This window comes from Plodia interpunctella, chromosome 14, assembly GCF_027563975.2.
Source record: "Plodia interpunctella isolate USDA-ARS_2022_Savannah chromosome 14, ilPloInte3.2, whole genome shotgun sequence".
Taxonomy (NCBI): Eukaryota; Metazoa; Arthropoda; class Insecta; order Lepidoptera; family Pyralidae; genus Plodia; species Plodia interpunctella.
Window position 1 is genome coordinate 4,891,993 of NC_071307.1, and position 16,631 is coordinate 4,908,623.

The window sequence follows — 16,631 nt, forward strand, 5'->3', positions numbered from 1 at the left end:
ACACAACGGGAATTTTTCTCCCGCTGTGTAGTGTTACAATTCGCGGTGTGACTCAATGGGAACAAATCCTTGTTTTTCAAGATATTAAAACAAATAACGTTTTAATATTTATTGGTGACGTTCAACAATCAACCACAATTTCTTCTTTGACCACATTGGCGTCGCCAGCGGGGGCTAACGTAGTGTCTATGATCGGAGCAGGGCTCTTGTAGTACAAATTACTTGCGTGATGCTCCTTCAAGTACTCCCCACCCATTTCATAGTACTCTTCTTTAGTTATACAATAGCTCTCGAACTCGTTGCTGCCCGCGAAGTCCCTCGCGCCGTACCAAGCGTCCAAACTCGCGTTCTGAGCCATAACAACTTTGTGTGTCGATTGAAAGGGTCTCATTTCTAAAAGCTCTCTTTCTAACCTTTCTTTCAAACCTGCAACAACACAGTTGTATGTAAAATAATCATTTTTTACTTGTCGGTAGAAAATTACAGCATTTTTTGTACTAATCGGTAATAATAAGCTATTTTTGCCTTTAGTCTGATAAACATAGTCTATTAACGTTTCTTTCTTTTAAATGTATAGGTACAGATGTTGGTGTCCAATTTTGCACACCTAAAGAAACGCCTAGTCGCCTAGAGAAAATAAGCAAGTTTTGTTACATGTTCATAAAGTTGTCAATCGAATTTGATTCCTCTGCTGCCAGTGCACCGCCCTGTCTATGAGTTCCCGATGTTGCACACTAATTTAAAAACAAATTAGTATGGATCTTCGGGAGCGACCCCGTACAGTGGTCCGCGGTTACCTGGCAGCTGCGAGCCGCCGCCGGTGAGGAACACATTGTTGGCCAGCAGCAGCTGGTCCTCAGCACTGAAGTGCTTCAGCACGTACTCCATGGTCTCCGCCAATCCCGCCTCCAGGTTTCCCATCATAGACGGCTGGAACATCAGCTCGGGCGCTCTGAAACCATAATCATAACTCTATTGAGACCACTCTTACTTATTTAAGTGCTTGCTCTTGTCAGTGGAGTATTCGATTTTTCGCTTGCGAGTGTGAGTCTGCTTCATACTGTGCCAGTGGGAGTGTAACCCAGGAATCTACCTGAGCGGCTCAATGGCGAGGTGCAGCTGATGATGTTGATGCGAGGAGGGCTGCGGCTCGTGCTCTCTCAGAGCTTCCTCCAGCTCCAGCAGTCGCTCGCCGTCGGCTTCGGAGTCTGAATCTGCTTCGCGACTTATGCTGGAACCGATTAGGAAATTTTAAATTGATATCGTTTAAGAATTGTCAAAGAAAGATGGAAATAGAATTGGATGTGAATGTTATTCCAAAAATCGATACACCCTAGTGTAGGTAGCGATTTTTGACTGGTGTTCAAGTAAGTCTGCATAGTTTTACATGACATTGGGTTAATATGGAAAGTTATAGAATTTATTTTATAACATAATAGCAGGATGTTATAGCTCAATTAAGTTGAAGTGTATTGACCGAAGGTGTAGTGATGATATTGTCAATGCACCTTCAGCCGACGCGCATTAAGACAAAAGTTGAATTGGAAATAAGCAATCGGACTTTTGAACATGAGTGTCAGACCTCTTGTAGGCGTCCCAGTCGGAGTCCTGGTTGCCGAAGTCGTCGCCGGCGGCGGCCAGACGGGAGATGACGCGCATGCGCTCGGCCGCGGCGGCCGTGCGCCGCTTCAGCATCGCCGACCGCCGCGCGCGTCTGTGCTCACGCCGGCTCACCAACTCGCGGTACTGATCGTATCGAACACTCGGAAATCTTTATTTCTCCACGAAGTACACTAAATAATTCTACCGTCATGCGGAAACAAGATGCAACTGACATTATTTTTTAAATATTTATACGTATTAGACGATTCCAAAAAATTTACAATTTCGAAAAAATATCAAATGCTTTTTATTTCTGAATGACGGGAGATAAACACATAGCATGTCCTAACGTCCACATGTTGTTTTTCCTATATTGTGTAAAAAAAGAGAAAACGTTCGGACGCAATGACGTGCTACGTGTTTTGTGTTTTACGGTCCCTTTGGTTACTATGTACTTAGTTGGTATTTACTTATAACTATAAACTAAAAAAGTTGCCTCTTCCCATTTAGAATAAGAATAAAGTACAAAATTTACAAATTTAAACATATGTAAGGAAGATAGTCTTGAGTTCCAAAATGGACAGCTCTATACAATAAACAAACATCATACCTTAGCCCTGGTGTCATTGAGCCACAGTTGGAAGGCCTCAGGATCAGAAGGCGGCTGCATGCGGCCAGTCGGTCGAGATTCTAAGTTCTCTTCCGCGTTCGCCGCGGCTATGATACGCTGCTTGTTCTTCTCTATCTTCGTGTTCACATTTGATATTTGACGCTGTAAATGTAATAATGTATTATTACTAAATAAAAATACAATTAAATACTTAATTATTTTATCGTTTTGTAACCTATTTTTATCAAAATATTAAATTACATAATTTACCTGCAGATCTTCATAACTTTTAATATCAAAGCCTTTGATTGCTTCGTTAAATTCGTCTGTATCCCCATCTTCTATCATGTCCTGAAAAGTAATAAAAACAAAATATATATATATATATAAAACTTCTGTTACCGAGTGACTGACTGACAGGCAACGCACAACCGAAACTACTGGGCGTAGAACGCTAAAACTGGGGTGTGTAGGTTCCTAGAACAATGTAGGGGAGCACTAAGAAGGGATTTCCTGAAATTCCCACTGGAAATGGATTTTTACTCACATACGAAGTTGTGGGTAAAAGCTAGTATTGTTTAAAGAAACAAAATTAGGTATGCAGCTACAACTTTCCTTGAAACTAAAATTTGTAAATTAGTAGAATAGTTACCTGTATTGCAAGCAACTGATTTAGCATTTCTTCATCTTCTGCTAATCTTTCTTCTCTTTTCCTTGCATTAATTTCCAACAGTCTCCGCGCCATCTCTTTCTTACGCTCTTTCTGTTGTTCAGCTGAAAATATTTCATAAAAAAAATGCTGATAAAAGCTATTACTCCATGAATATTCATCATCCTATAATGATTTATAGGAATCTTTATTGACTTTGACAAACTTTATTTTCTTGGTATTTACTAGGTTTCTGAAATATTATACTTTGGTGTTTACAATTGCTGTCTGTCTATAAGGACGGATTCTTAACGAACTACGTTTTTGCCATTGCAATAGAACGGTTAGGATTACTAAATATTTTATGTTTCTGTTCTTTATGTATAAAAGTTTGTATCTAAAAAATATTAGTGTAATATATACCTGTCAAACCAGATGAGCTAGCAGACTGCACAAATGGGAGCTGCACTCTCTTCACATTTGCTTCGTAATAGTCTGGATTAGCCCACTTCTTGATCTCCTCCTGGTAGTCCAAAGCTATGGAGCAGTGCTCATGCAGAATCTCCTCAGCTCGGGACATGGTGATTGCGTTAACATGAACAGGATATTTCAATTGAAGCAGCTTGTGCAGGTATGATACCATTTCACTGCCACCTATGATTAAAAAATATTTGTTGTCTTTTATTCTAACAATTGTTACATTAACATTCTTAATAAATTAAACAATGAACAGAATTTTTTTACAAGTGTACACTTTTTTTTAAATTAGAAGTCTCATTCACCCATAATAAATGTGTTCAGCATGCCTAAATTGTTTATTGTTTTTAGTTAAAAATCAAAGTTTACCTAAGTTGATTCTCCTGGCATGTTCAGCAATAACATTTCCTCTGAGGACAGGTATAATGTGTATGGTGTGGTAACCACAGTTCACGATAAGTGCTGTGTCCCCAATATCATTTCGATACATGCTGAAGAGGGAGTCAACTCCATAGCTCACTGCTGGCACACCATAGCCTTCAAAAAGAAGCTCTGACATCACTGAAAATCAAAAAATATTTGATTTCAAATGAATTTATGCATCTACCATATATATAGGCACCAAGTCATTGGTGTATGCTAGTATAGGACCACTCCACAATAATACATTCCCAAAGAGGACTAGTGTCACACATGCGGCCGATTGTAAAATCACAGCTGAAACTTTTAAAAGTTTTTATTTTATGCTGATCCTAGGTTTTGCATCACAGTCCAGATTGGAAGAGAGACTTAGTTATACAGGTACCAACAATGTACATTCTCATTACAAGGTACTATAACCATAATCCACAATAGCCTTAAAAATAGATGCAGTAAACTTAAAAAAATAAGCAAAACTAAATTCTTACACTGCCTGCAGTAGTTAGGAGTAACAAATGCTTCAGTCATCACAATGGGGTGGGGCACACTGCCCTCGTTGTCAATGCCAAGATGGGAGAATATGTAGTCACAAACCTGCTCCTGGGCCTCAAAATGTGTCACCACATTTTTGTCAAACTGTGTTTTCAACTGAAATCTGGAATGTTTAAAACTAATGATTTATTTTATTTAGATTGGTGATAGCTAAATCATGCTATGTACAGTCTGATAAGACTATACATCTGTTGTTGAACAATTTAACAAAATAGATTTTGTGAACATCTTACTTATAAACAAAGAAGTTATGTATTTATTTTGTGGACATATAACAGAACAGTTTCTTTTGTTGAACCTGTACCATAAAATTAGTACTACAACTTGATAGACTAACTTATTTTTCATTTACTTCTAGTGTGGAAGTTCATGTACATGTTGCAAAATTAGACCTACACTAAATTAGTCAGACTACATCAGATAAAAGTTCTAACAATATGTCATATGGTCCCCATAGGACATATATACATATACATCAGAAGTGGAGACTTAGCCTTACTCAGCAATAATTCTTGATAGGTGTCGAAACAAACTTGTAATATAAATCACTAAGTCTAAGTTTGGTAAAGAATGTGTCTACAAGTGAGAAAACTTACCTGACGGCTTCTATATTGATTATATCGTTTCCTATTTGAATAGGCGGCGTAACGGGAGGTTCGGCATCTTTTTTACACCGGTCTTTTCGAGGCCGGGCTATTAGATTTTTAAATATTAAATGCGGTTCGTCATAAATTGACCAGCCAACTCTACATTGGTACGAACCTGGAAAAGTAATGCGCTGCTGGTAAGGAAGAATTAGTTAATATGGCAAAAACAATTCAATGTTTTGTTTGTTATCGTGTAATCTATTGACTAACCATTGTCAATTACTAAAGGTATATGGCCTAGTTTTAACGTTGGCTCGTATTCGTGCACAATATCAGGAACAGTCTTATAATCTTTTAAAACCAATACGTCCTCCATTTCATTCAAAAAATAATTCGATTCGAGAAACTACTTTGGTAAACAGGTACTACTTATCAAAAGATCAAAATTCAACTCAATCTCATCTCAATGTCAAATTGACAATTGTCTGTGGATAGAATTTGATGTTAAATGCTACCAACCTACTAAAGCAAATAATTAAGGTAATTTTCCATTGTGCATCAAAGCATAATGGTTAAACGTTAACTAGGTATAGATATATAACGTTATCATCATTTGTTCATTGTAGTTATTAAGAGCAACGATATTTTTTTGTGTTTGTTTAGATCTCGTAATTTAGGCCTGCTTACGAGAGACACAGCCAAGAGTTGCAAGACACGAGGACCCGTAGTCGGATGGCGGGTTTAAGTGAAGATTGCTAGCCTTTTAGAATCCTTACACTATCTAGCCCATGGAATTAAAGCCCATGACTACTGGGGTATTATTTAATCTGTGCCCATGACCAAGCCTTTTCCTTGAAAGAATGCAAGCTATAATTTTGCAATTTTTATTATTAAAATAAATAAATATTGCTTATGATGCGATTTCTTGCTTTTTTAAAGTTACTAAGCGGTAGGCCCATCTGATGAGAATTGGTCACCGGCCACCGCAGCCTTTGGACGCCTTCCACATCAAGGATGATATGCTGATGCTTTAGAAGTTGAAACAATAGAAAACTATTTCATAATTATCTTTATTCACAATACTGACATAACTTTAGTCATATTCCGCAGTTCACTACATAAACTATATTTCAGTAGGCTTGCCTACTATAAAGTAATTCAAATATTTATGTCATAATCTTTAAATTTTTGTAACTAAAACTCAAAAGGAATGTGGATAACTTTGAAAAAAAAACATAAATATCTGCTCATTAACATTTCTCAATATTGTTTACAATACGAGTAGTATTTATCTGATATATAAGACGATATAATTAAATAAACAATGAATTGCTGAAGCGATCGCTTGTAATACCTTTCTAATTCAATTAATGATTGTAAACATTATACTTATAGATGAAGGAAACAACATTTTATTATTTAAATTAGTGGCACACTATATACACGTGGTACAAGCTTATAGATCGCTGCGTAGGGACCTCAGCATCCTAGACAACAATAACAATATTAATAAAGTTGTAACAATAACATTAGGCTTTAGCTCCGACGACCGTGCCGGCTTGTTTGTCGATCTGTTCCTTTTCCAGTTGCTTGCCGAGATATTCCCTGAAAGGTTATAAAAGTTTACATGTATTATACAGATTTTTAATATAATAATTACAAATCATTGTTATTTATTACGATTTTATTGGAAAAGGCGCAGTCAATTTAATAAAAAATCATTTGATCTGATTTCGATGGAAATTGTGGCAATAAACCAATATTTTTTCTTCGGCGATTGTACAATTCTCGAAAAGATTCCGTTTTCATTTAGATTTGAATTTCCGATTTACAGATTCAGTTTTTTGATCATATCATCTCTACTGATATTTTAAATGCGAATTTTGTATATGCACTATTGTACGGATTTCGATGAAATTTAGTAAACAGGTATAATATTAGTACCGGTAGAATTTATGAAATATCTCTTTTATTTGGAGATTGTGTTCTTACACTTGCCGACCCCACATAAGTGGGATAAGGTCAAGAAGAAGACCTGAACCAACCTGGAAGTCTTATAGTCTTTTTACTTACTAATATTAATGGATATGTGAAACAGGCTTAAGATCTAAGTATACAATACAATGCTATATACTGACCAGTTGTGGACCATGAGTTTCTGCACGGCCAGCAGAGCCTCGTACCGCACGTTGGGGTCCTCGTGGCTCAGGAGATGCATCACGCGCTGTTTGCCGCCCAACTGCTCGATTATGCTAAATAAAATAAAATAGATGACAGCGAGTGAATTGAAAAAGATGCCGATGTCAATTACTGGCTGGCTGCTATATGAATTGCAGATGTATGAAGTAAAAAGTGAAATTTAATTGTATAAATTGAATTTCACTTGGTTACAATCAGTTTAACCGTAGCAAGCGTTGAGAGAGAGAGAGAGAGAGAGAGAGAGAGAGAGAGCGCACTAACTTCTTCCCGCGCGGGTAGTGTCGCACGTACTCGCCGACGTCGTAGCAGGCGACGGCGAGCACGACGGGGTCTGCGCTGCGCTCCAGCAGATGCACGAGCGTGCGCAGCAGCTCCTGTCCGCGCTCGTTGAGGCGCGCCGCGTTCTCGCGCCAGAACTTGGCCGACTTGTGCACCGGCGACCACTCCAATCTGGACACATTTTTATTTTACGGTTCCGTAATCCTTCTAGGATCACTTGTCCGCCTATTTTTTTGGCTTGTGTCGATGGACACTGAATACGGCTTATTCATAAACTACTTAAATATTAAACAAAAATTTACAATATATTTTCAATAATTTAAAAACAATATTTCGAACTGGCGCAACTTGACTTCAGATTACTATGATAGATGAATCAGAGTACAAAACTGTTAATTCATACAATAACAAACTCACCGTCCACTCTTGACTTCGGTAGCGTACTGATCGAAAGAGCTGAGGTCCTGCACGGAGGCCTGCAAACGCTCGTTGAGGTACTCCACATCGTTCATAATATCTTCGTCGTCCGAACGCTTCTGCTCCAAGATGGACAACTGCTTCAGGACCTTGCATTGCACCATCGCGATGCAGTGCTCCTTTGCTACCTGGAATGTACAATGTGCAATTTCACATTATTGAATCGAGTGTGTCATGCTCACTCAAATGGTCAATCTGGTGGTGGCGTCGTGGGCCGGGTCGTGAGGTTCCCTCTATTATGGTTGAGCTACGCGATGGCTGTCCCATGCGTCAACTTGTGAACGGGTGCTGCCAGAGGGAACTGGTCATCTCGTTTCTCATATATTTTCATGTAAGTTAATTGTGTTTTACATCGATATATGTATATATATTATAATCAGCACTCGGATCACAATTATAACCTGTTTTGATATACCTTCTAACTATGTACATTATGTACTTTTATATATTATTAGAGAAAACATTGTAAGAAACAAGAATGGTAAGCCGATCTGGCATGATAGGGACCAACACTGTTCAAATGAGTTTCTTTCGGCATTTCTTCTCAGCAGTGGTCGTTTCGAAATGCCAGTAGTTTGTAGCTTGTGAGAAATAACTATAAATATAAAAATTAACGAGAAAAAGTGCCTGTGAAGGTCTAATTTCTGAATAAATGATTTGAATTTGAATTTATTAAATACCAGCTCTACATTGTCGTCGAACAGTTTGCCAGCAGATTCGGTATACTTTGCTGGTTTTCCATTGCGGTAAATAAAAGCACTCATACTAACTACGCAATGTTCAAGCATTCGCGTCGACATGTGTTTGTGTTAATCAAACCCACGATACAAGGTTAGTTTTTAGTGTGGGCCTTTAGTGTTACCTTCCATAAAAAAATTACCTGCTGGTCCTCGGGCTTCTCAATCAGATTCTTGAAGACCGCCAACACGATGCGAGTCACCTTCTCCTTGACGGAGTCGCTCAGGATGTCAGCGAGGATTGGGATAGCGTTGAATTTGTTCATCTTCTCGGCCAACAGCGGGTTGAACGTGAGCACCCACAGGCAGAAAACTAGCTGGTATTGCACCTGAAATTTTTATTGTTAAATCATCGTATTAATCATCGTGGTCAAATTTAAAGAAGTGTATTACAAAATATACTCAAGTTATTATCATTGCACCAAAGCTGGGTTCTACGTAAAAAAAAACTTTAAATTTTGAAGATTCATCAGATTTTAAGTCCAACCGCTTGACTTTAACTTCCTTGGGAATGTGGCTGTTGCTTATTAGATGTCAACTGTTTTTATCCCTTGGTCGCCTAGTACGACATCCACGTGAGCATATGGATAGGTCATATTCTAGGGCACGAAAAACTTGTGACCTGTATTTAGTCAGAGAAGGGCATAATCTAGTGTAAACGGAAAGAAGCCTACACGTGTGTTAATGGAAGGCCGCGAAGATAATGATGATTACTTGAATATATTAAACCTCGTTTTACTCATGACCTTACCTGGAAGTTGACCCTGGAGGCGAGGATGGTAAGAAGCGTGGAGATGCCGTCAACGGACAAAAACGCGAAGCGGTACTCGTCGATGCGCAGCATCATCTGCAGGCAGCGTGCCACCGACTGGATGTAATCGTTATTCTGTTTCCAACACAAGAATAACAAGATTTAAAAATACTGGCAGGAATTTAATGAAATAAAAAAATATATCGAAAAAAGTAAAGACTCGGTAAATACCTAGATAAAAAAAAATTGCATTTGAATACCATGTCAAGTCTAAAAATCTAAAAAACTATGTTTTTAAAATTGTCTTCATTAAAAAAAGTTTCTATTAATTTACCAAAAATACTTACCTTTAGTAGCTAAAACATATAACAACATATAGTTAGAATTTGCTTCATTTGAAATATATCAGATTAACACAGAGTAAATTATCACAATATATTTTTTTTACAATTGAGTGTTAAAATTTGGTAACATTTGTCAAAAAATATTCTAGAATTAGCAGTATATTCCATGAAGCATAAATCAATGCATTGCTGTTTAATAAGCTGTAAGAACATGGAAACCACTGGAAACAACGCACATTAATAAATTACAAAGCATTAACAGTGTTAAAAGAAATAAATTGACACTTGAGTTATTTACATGATTAGTCATCAGATTACCATCTGTGAGTGTCATGGTGACACCATAAAGTACCTGATGCAGGCCGGGTGGTAGGTCCTCGTGCGGTTTCAGCTGGTCAAATGAACTGTAGAGGCTGGAGTATTTCTCCTGACCCTGAGCCCCTTCAGGCTTCTTATCATCCTTCTCCTTGTTGTGTTTATGCTTATCGGAGAATTTCTGTTTCTCATGCTCCAACATAACCTGCTCGGCATGCTCTAACTCGACGGACATATTCTCCGCCTTGCCAGAAAATAAACCTCTCAATCAAACATCCATGCTATCCAACCAAAGTGATACTTGCGCGATACATTGTGTTATGTGTCAGTGGTTTAGACACATGATGATTGCTTGCTAAGTTCTGCAGACTCCATGGGTTTATGCTAGTGTCAGCAATTCATTTGTTTCAAAAAATAAATTGCTATATTTATAATGAAATAGGGAAAGAAGATTATGAATGTAATTATTATGAATGTAATTATTAGAAGATTATGGTGTAATGGTAGACATCTATGTGTATTATTGAATCTAGAAGTATGAGAAATAAAAAGCAACTATATCAAATATTTCATGTTGCTGTGTTGTTTGTCACAGTAGTGGTGTCTTGTTCTGTACAAAACTTATTACTTGTTCCGAAAGTATTCGTTTAAATATTAGAACATTATTTATATGAAGAATGTGAATGAATTATGATTCTACCATGCAAGAATGATAATATGAAGTGACATGACAATAAACAGTTATATCAATCAGCAAAGCATTAATTTGTAGCATGAACTGTGATATTTGAACTATCAAAAACAACAAAAAACATTTGGATATAAATATAATTAGATTTTAAAAAACCATGCATTTAAAAACTGCATGCACTTAGGTAGTATTCATTTATAACAATAGTACAAGTTGTACAGGCTAAAACTTACGTTCAGCATTAGTTCATCCTTTAGCCAGGAGAGGTAGAAGTTGAGGTCGCTCTTCTCCATAAGCTGGGGGTACCAGCAGGCTAGCTTGGCAATAATGCGAGCCGTCATGTGCTGCACGAACTCATCTTGGCGGTTCAGAAGATTCAGGAAAACTTGCCAAACTGATCCACCAGAACGTCTTGCATCACGGAAAATCTTAACACGAGACTTATCCTCCTATTTAGACAGAATTTTAAAATATACATTTTATAATAAATAAACAAGACAGTGATCGTTTTTATAAACTTTGAAACAAGTTTATTATTATACATATATATACAGGGTTACTGTAAATAAGTAAATTATATTTGTTATGTAATTTTTACACTCTTTTCACCATGTTTACTCGTCGCCACTGATACAAGCTGGAAAAGGATAAATTCGGGAGAACACGCATGTTCACTCACCTGACATAAAACCAGACTGGATATATATCTCAAGTACCCTCAAATATAGTATATGACAGTATCAAACATAAAACCTCCAACTTTCGACTTTTTGTGTTTAATTTTTTTTTTCATATAAAAAAAATACATCTAATTTACGATTCTGCACATCTTAATTCTATGTAATAGCCAAGCAACACAAGACAGTGCAGTAGCATTATATAGAAGTTAAAATTTAAACTAAAAAACGAAAAATTCTTGTATTTAATATGTTTAGACAAAAGCCATAGAACAAAAGATGTTAGTCTCTATGTACCTTATGCACCTTTGGAAGGTTATGCATTAGATAACAGTAACCCTGTATATTTTGCCTCAACCATGCAGAATCAAGACACAATGGTTGGTGCATTTACAGGTTTGTAAGGAATATGTGGTCAATGGTCATCTAAATCAAAAAGGACCTTGTGGCGCCAGGCACTTACGCCATTATTGCTGTTGTTTTGTATTGGAACAAAGGCAATAAAGACCTAAGTGCTAGCTGCCATAAGGTCCCTTTTGATTTGGACGACCACATAATATATCATTGACTAAAGAACTGTCAACACTTCCTGACACACCATTTAAATTCCAGAAATAACTTCTCTATAAATAGGTATTATAGGCTACAAAATTACTTTATGAATTTTATGATATAAACACTTTCTTCTTTATATTTATAAACACTATTGTCTTGTCAGTATCTTTAAGTGGAATATAAAATAAACATTTGCTGTTACCTACAGATTATTTTCCACTAACATCATTATTCTACTTTAACAATACACTATTTAAATGAATAAACAAAACAAAATCAATTTGATTACCGAAAGAATGTCATCAATGAGGACCAGGGTGTACTGGATGGTGTGGTCCTTGCTGACATGGGTCAGCAAGTTCAGGAAAACTTCAGCACAGACTTCAGGACTCTTGTCAGGCAGGTTCTTCTGGCCGTGATGGTCTAGGTTCACAATGAAGTCGTGATCACGCTGGGTGATCATCTGTGACCTGCAATGAATATATACTTTTATAAAAGAAAACAATGCAAAATTAATGTTATATAGTGAATTAGTACTACTCACTGTAGGTAAGACTGCCAATTTATGTGCGATTGACGGATCTCAGTGGCTCTTATTTGCAACACACTTGTGGCAGCAATCATATCTAGAAAACATGAAATAGGTACGAGAATTAATAGTTTGTTGTTCAAACCACCCTAAACCATGTAACTACCAAATATGTTTTGTAACTTACCGATTTTATCGTCACCCAGGAGTTTACTAACATTGTCATCACTAATATTAGCCATTTTGGCTAAAATTATTTAAAGCCACAGTAAAATAATTAAAATATCCGAAAATCCAATATTTCGGGCAATCGAAAATTGGACAGCCTCAGCTGAGTAGTCTTGTGACTATGAAAAGTGAAGTTAACCGTTCTTGAGATTTCTGTAAATTGTCTTACCTTCTCTAATGAATACTGTTCTTTCTGAAATAGAAAGAGACAACAACTTATCAGCAATATTATCTGTATGTTGTCCATACCGCTAAAGAGACATGTTACAACATTAAAATAATAATTGTCAAATCATCGTTTTGTTCACAATGATTAATGATAAATTCCATTAATTTTCTCACGGCCTACTATAAATATTACGACTCTGGCAAAATATTTGCTGTACAAAATTATTCAAATGGTTACATACATTACAATACAATGAAACTAACGGACTAATTATTATTTTATTGTAAATTAATTTAAAAAGATATCAAACTATTCAATTGTCAATGTCGACTTGACAGCTTGTATAAATTGAATAAATTCAAATTAATATACGTAAACAGAGCTAAATGAGAAATATTGTACGTATTTTCTTTTTTATATAAAGTATATTTAAAGTACAGTACCTTTATGTTATTGTTATGAACGAATTTCAAAGTAGATAACACAAGGTTAGACAAAGTTTTGTAATTTTTAGGCCAAATGATCCACATATTTTCATTTTTATTAAATTACTTACTGTTGTACTCGTCTTTCTTCACCGGTTGTGCGTGTCCAGATTCAAACTCTCCCATATTGTCAATTGCTGTTCTTTCTACGACAGTGATTCATAATAAATTTATTTTTAGGTTAAGATACTATTCTTGTTTTGTTTGTTACAGATTCATAATATTCGCTCCCGACGTTGAAGTTTATCTGTAAATAAATTTGGACACTGGCCAGTTCTTTTGTCATCATGACTACTTTGCAATCAAATGCTTGTCAAAGTAATGACACAAATCACTTATTTCCTATGGCAATTGATTCATTAAGATTTCCTTTAGATACAGCTATGCGCATTGTATTTACTGGTCATTTTAATGGATTTAGTGTAGCTGTGAATTCAGAAGATGAAATGGCTCTTTTACATCAAATGGGTTGTTTTGGTAAAGGTTCTTTTTCCCGTTCAAAACCAAGAACTCACCAACATGGCATGCACATCATGCGGAGAAGGCAATTTGTCAAGAGGAATTATTGGCATAAAAAGTTTACTAGTACAATGGACAGATCTGAAACTGATTTATTTTTAAGTGAAGCTAAGGAAATAATGTTAAAGATTAAAAATGATAGTAAAAAGAAAGATGTTATAGACTTGGTGTCCAGTGACGAAGAAATAGGTGAGGAGACAGATGATGTATCTGTACAGGAGGCTTATAATTTGAATGCAGAAAAAGATATGGTTGTGATTGTACCCAACAGTGATTCAGAGGATGATGATTATTTTGCCAAATTAAAACCAAAATGTTGTGTAAATAAAACTATAATACCTGAAAAGTTGATGTTGACTTTGCAGGAAGCATTTTTCTTATCATATGGTTTGGGGTGTTTGCAAGTAGTAAATGAAGACAAGTTGTTGAGCATTCAGCAATGTTGGCAATTATTTTTGGAAACTGACAAAAACTTTACTTCAAAATATGTTGTTTATCATTACTATAGATCTAAAGGATATGTTGTTAAACCAGCTATCAAATTTGGTGGAGATTATTGTAAGTATTATGTTGATATAAATTATATGTCTAGTTAATATAATAATAAAACATATATTTATTTATTTATATAAATAGTTTGCAAAATTTTGGTTTCCTCTAATTATTTTATGATTTTTTTTTTGATCGGTTTTGATTAAATAAATTGTTTTTATTTCTAAATGTAAAATGGTTATTAAGACCCCATAATTTATGATAGTATTATGTCTTTAATGGAATCCATTAAAGACAAATAAATATTAATAATGTTTGGATTTTGACTTGTTATCAACTCAAATATAAGATTGATATTTTTGCATTGCAGTATATATTTTAAAATAAAATAGATCTTTTGCTAGTGATAATAATTTCAAATAGTGATTTGTATTTTTTCATTCAGTAATATATAAAGAAGGACCAGATGTGGCTCATGCAGATTATATAGTTGTGATAAGAAACCTTACTGAAGTCTTTGACTGGGTTCCACTCCTTGGTCATATCAGGATGGCAAACACAACAGTAAAGGTGAGAGACTTTCATATCTTACTATCTGTACCCTGGGGCATATTGTTATTTTATCTACACACACATACACATGTAATAAAAAAAAAATGTTAAAAAGAACTTTCACCTATTGGTTTACTCTCTTAGCTATAACACTGAGACACCTAGTTCAGCCTCAAAATTTTGAAGATTCTGCTGAATATTCACAACTCACCGCCTGCCTGACATCCACCTATCTTGGGAATGCTATTCCTATTATAGGATATTTATAATTAATATAGCTAAGCAAGCTATATGTTTTCTGATACCAGATTGTCTGTATGCACTACATTCGTCTAAATATTCTTCTGTGCATATATGTCAAAATTCTTAGAGACCACACAACTATATCAAGTTAAGACAAATCTATGTATTTCTTTAATGTGGTGCGTTTGTATCCAATTCTAAAAATCCCATAGTCTAAAGAACATTTTGTAACATATTAAAATGTCTGATATTTTGCAGGAGATTATACTTGCAGAAGTTGTGAAGCAAAATGAAGATGTGCCACTTCCAGAGGGTCTTAATAAATATAGTGTGCATGAGTTATTGTTCACAAGAAATATTCCCATGACAATAAATGATGAGATTGATTGAACAATTTCATTTATTTCATATTTACACTAAAAATATAACTATCTACATAAATCTATCTTTAAGCTCGTTTTATAGGTTTTCTGATGCCAGATTGTCTGTATGCACTACGTTCATTTAAATATTCTTCTGTGCATATATTTCGAAATTCTTCATCTCTATACCAATTGGTTAGACATTCCTTCATAGCAGCATTCTGTTTCCTACAAGTTACTACCATTAACAATGAGGAATCTTTGCAACATTTTTCAAATTCTTTTACTTGTTCTGAACATTTCTCAGCTTTGGCTTTTTCTCTCATTAGTTTCGGTATGAGCACTTCAACCTCCACTTTTCTTAGGCTCTTGTCTGCTGGATCTCCTATAATGCCAACAACAATCAAATACAAGTTATAAATTTTTAATAACCGTAAATTAATAGTAATAAGTTATTAGTATTTACCTAATCCATGCGGGCCTGCGGCATTTTTTGCGGATAAAACCGATTTTTCAGTCGACATTTTTGGAAAAAAATCAGCTCAGTAATAAGAACAATTAGCAATGAAATGAATTTGTTCACAATTTGTAGTATTATATTATACCTATCATATCGCTAGGTATTTTTTCATTTTACTCGCCTTGCCATAATTTTTTGAGATTTTGATAGACACAGACGAAAATAAATGTCATTGTCACGGCCCTTCACCGCAGGTACCTAAGGAACATTTTGGGTAATAAAATAGGCATTTTGTTATTATACTAGGTATTTGATCAGCTGCGCAGATCGCGGCTTTTCATGCTGATCGACAAGCCCAAAAATGCATATACAGTCAGCATGTGCACAGTACACTATGTATACAGTAATACAGAAGAAAGTGAAGAAATTGATCTTTAAAACTACATTATTTTGCTATTGAAATACCAAGTAGGAAGGTCAAGATTGGTTGAAAAACCCCTAGGTATTTTTCGCAACTTTTATTATTTTCAGCATCAGTTAACCGCCCTTCAGTTTTCTCATGGTCTAAACTGACGACTTCAAAGTGTACTCAAAGGCGACAAAGAGCTCTTAAACGTGAAGCTAAAATAAAATATGTGTCGTCATTATATATGACGACACATATTTTATT

At 35.6% G+C, this 16,631-nt stretch overlaps 4 protein-coding genes across 10 annotated transcripts; 1 reads left to right on the top strand and 3 right to left on the bottom strand.

Annotated features, from left to right (window-relative positions):
* Positions 1-94: 94 nt before the first annotated feature.
* Positions 95-5,360, bottom strand: Arp5 (Actin-related protein 5). Of its 3 annotated transcripts, none has more exons than XM_053754733.2 (12): positions 5,168-5,360; positions 4,907-5,072; positions 4,247-4,413; positions 3,708-3,899; positions 3,285-3,515; positions 2,865-2,986; positions 2,483-2,563; positions 2,213-2,374; positions 1,583-1,746; positions 1,094-1,231; positions 798-952; positions 95-426 (listed from the first exon to the last, which is right to left on the bottom strand). In XM_053754733.2, exons 1-12 carry the CDS (start codon positions 5,271-5,273, stop codon positions 122-124), a joined length of 1,989 nt encoding a protein of 662 aa, XP_053610708.1. In that variant the 5' UTR covers positions 5,274-5,360; the 3' UTR covers positions 95-121. The 3 variants fall into 3 exon arrangements, with proteins under 3 accessions (XP_053610708.1, XP_053610710.1, XP_053610709.1); XM_053754735.2 differs by having other exon boundaries at positions 4,907-5,088; positions 5,168-5,311; XM_053754734.1 differs by having other exon boundaries at positions 4,907-5,091; positions 5,168-5,300.
* A 589-nt stretch (positions 5,361-5,949) lies between these two features.
* Positions 5,950-13,539, bottom strand: VhaSFD (Vacuolar H[+]-ATPase SFD subunit). Of its 4 annotated transcripts, XM_053754616.2 has the most exons (12): positions 13,405-13,522; positions 12,849-12,872; positions 12,467-12,548; positions 12,212-12,392; positions 10,924-11,139; positions 10,037-10,243; positions 9,341-9,475; positions 8,733-8,918; positions 7,793-7,980; positions 7,358-7,546; positions 7,036-7,149; positions 5,950-6,502 (listed from the first exon to the last, which is right to left on the bottom strand). In XM_053754616.2, the coding sequence occupies exons 1-12, from the start codon at positions 13,457-13,459 to the stop codon at positions 6,427-6,429; spliced, it is 1,653 nt and encodes a 550-aa protein (XP_053610591.1). In that variant the 5' UTR covers positions 13,460-13,522; the 3' UTR covers positions 5,950-6,426. The 4 variants fall into 4 exon arrangements, with proteins under 4 accessions (XP_053610591.1, XP_053610594.1, XP_053610592.1 ...); XM_053754619.2 differs by lacking the exon at positions 10,037-10,243 and having other exon boundaries at positions 13,405-13,539; XM_053754617.2 differs by lacking the exons at positions 12,849-12,872; positions 13,405-13,522 and adding an exon at positions 12,639-12,804.
* Positions 13,132-15,529, top strand: Tsen2 (tRNA splicing endonuclease subunit 2). Of its 2 annotated transcripts, none has more exons than XM_053754622.2 (4): positions 13,132-13,246; positions 13,547-14,410; positions 14,790-14,914; positions 15,398-15,529. In XM_053754622.2, exons 2-4 carry the CDS (start codon positions 13,621-13,623, stop codon positions 15,527-15,529), a joined length of 1,047 nt encoding a protein of 348 aa, XP_053610597.1. In that variant the 5' UTR covers positions 13,132-13,246; positions 13,547-13,620. The 2 variants fall into 2 exon arrangements, with proteins under 2 accessions (XP_053610597.1, XP_053610596.1); XM_053754621.2 differs by having other exon boundaries at positions 13,202-13,336.
* On the bottom strand, positions 15,522-16,171 carry LOC128675306 (uncharacterized protein). Its single transcript, XM_053754623.2, has 2 exons — positions 15,968-16,171; positions 15,522-15,886 (listed from the first exon to the last, which is right to left on the bottom strand). Exons 1-2 carry the CDS (start codon positions 16,023-16,025, stop codon positions 15,588-15,590), a joined length of 357 nt encoding a protein of 118 aa, XP_053610598.1. The 5' UTR covers positions 16,026-16,171; the 3' UTR covers positions 15,522-15,587.
* Positions 16,172-16,631: the final 460 nt, after the last annotated feature.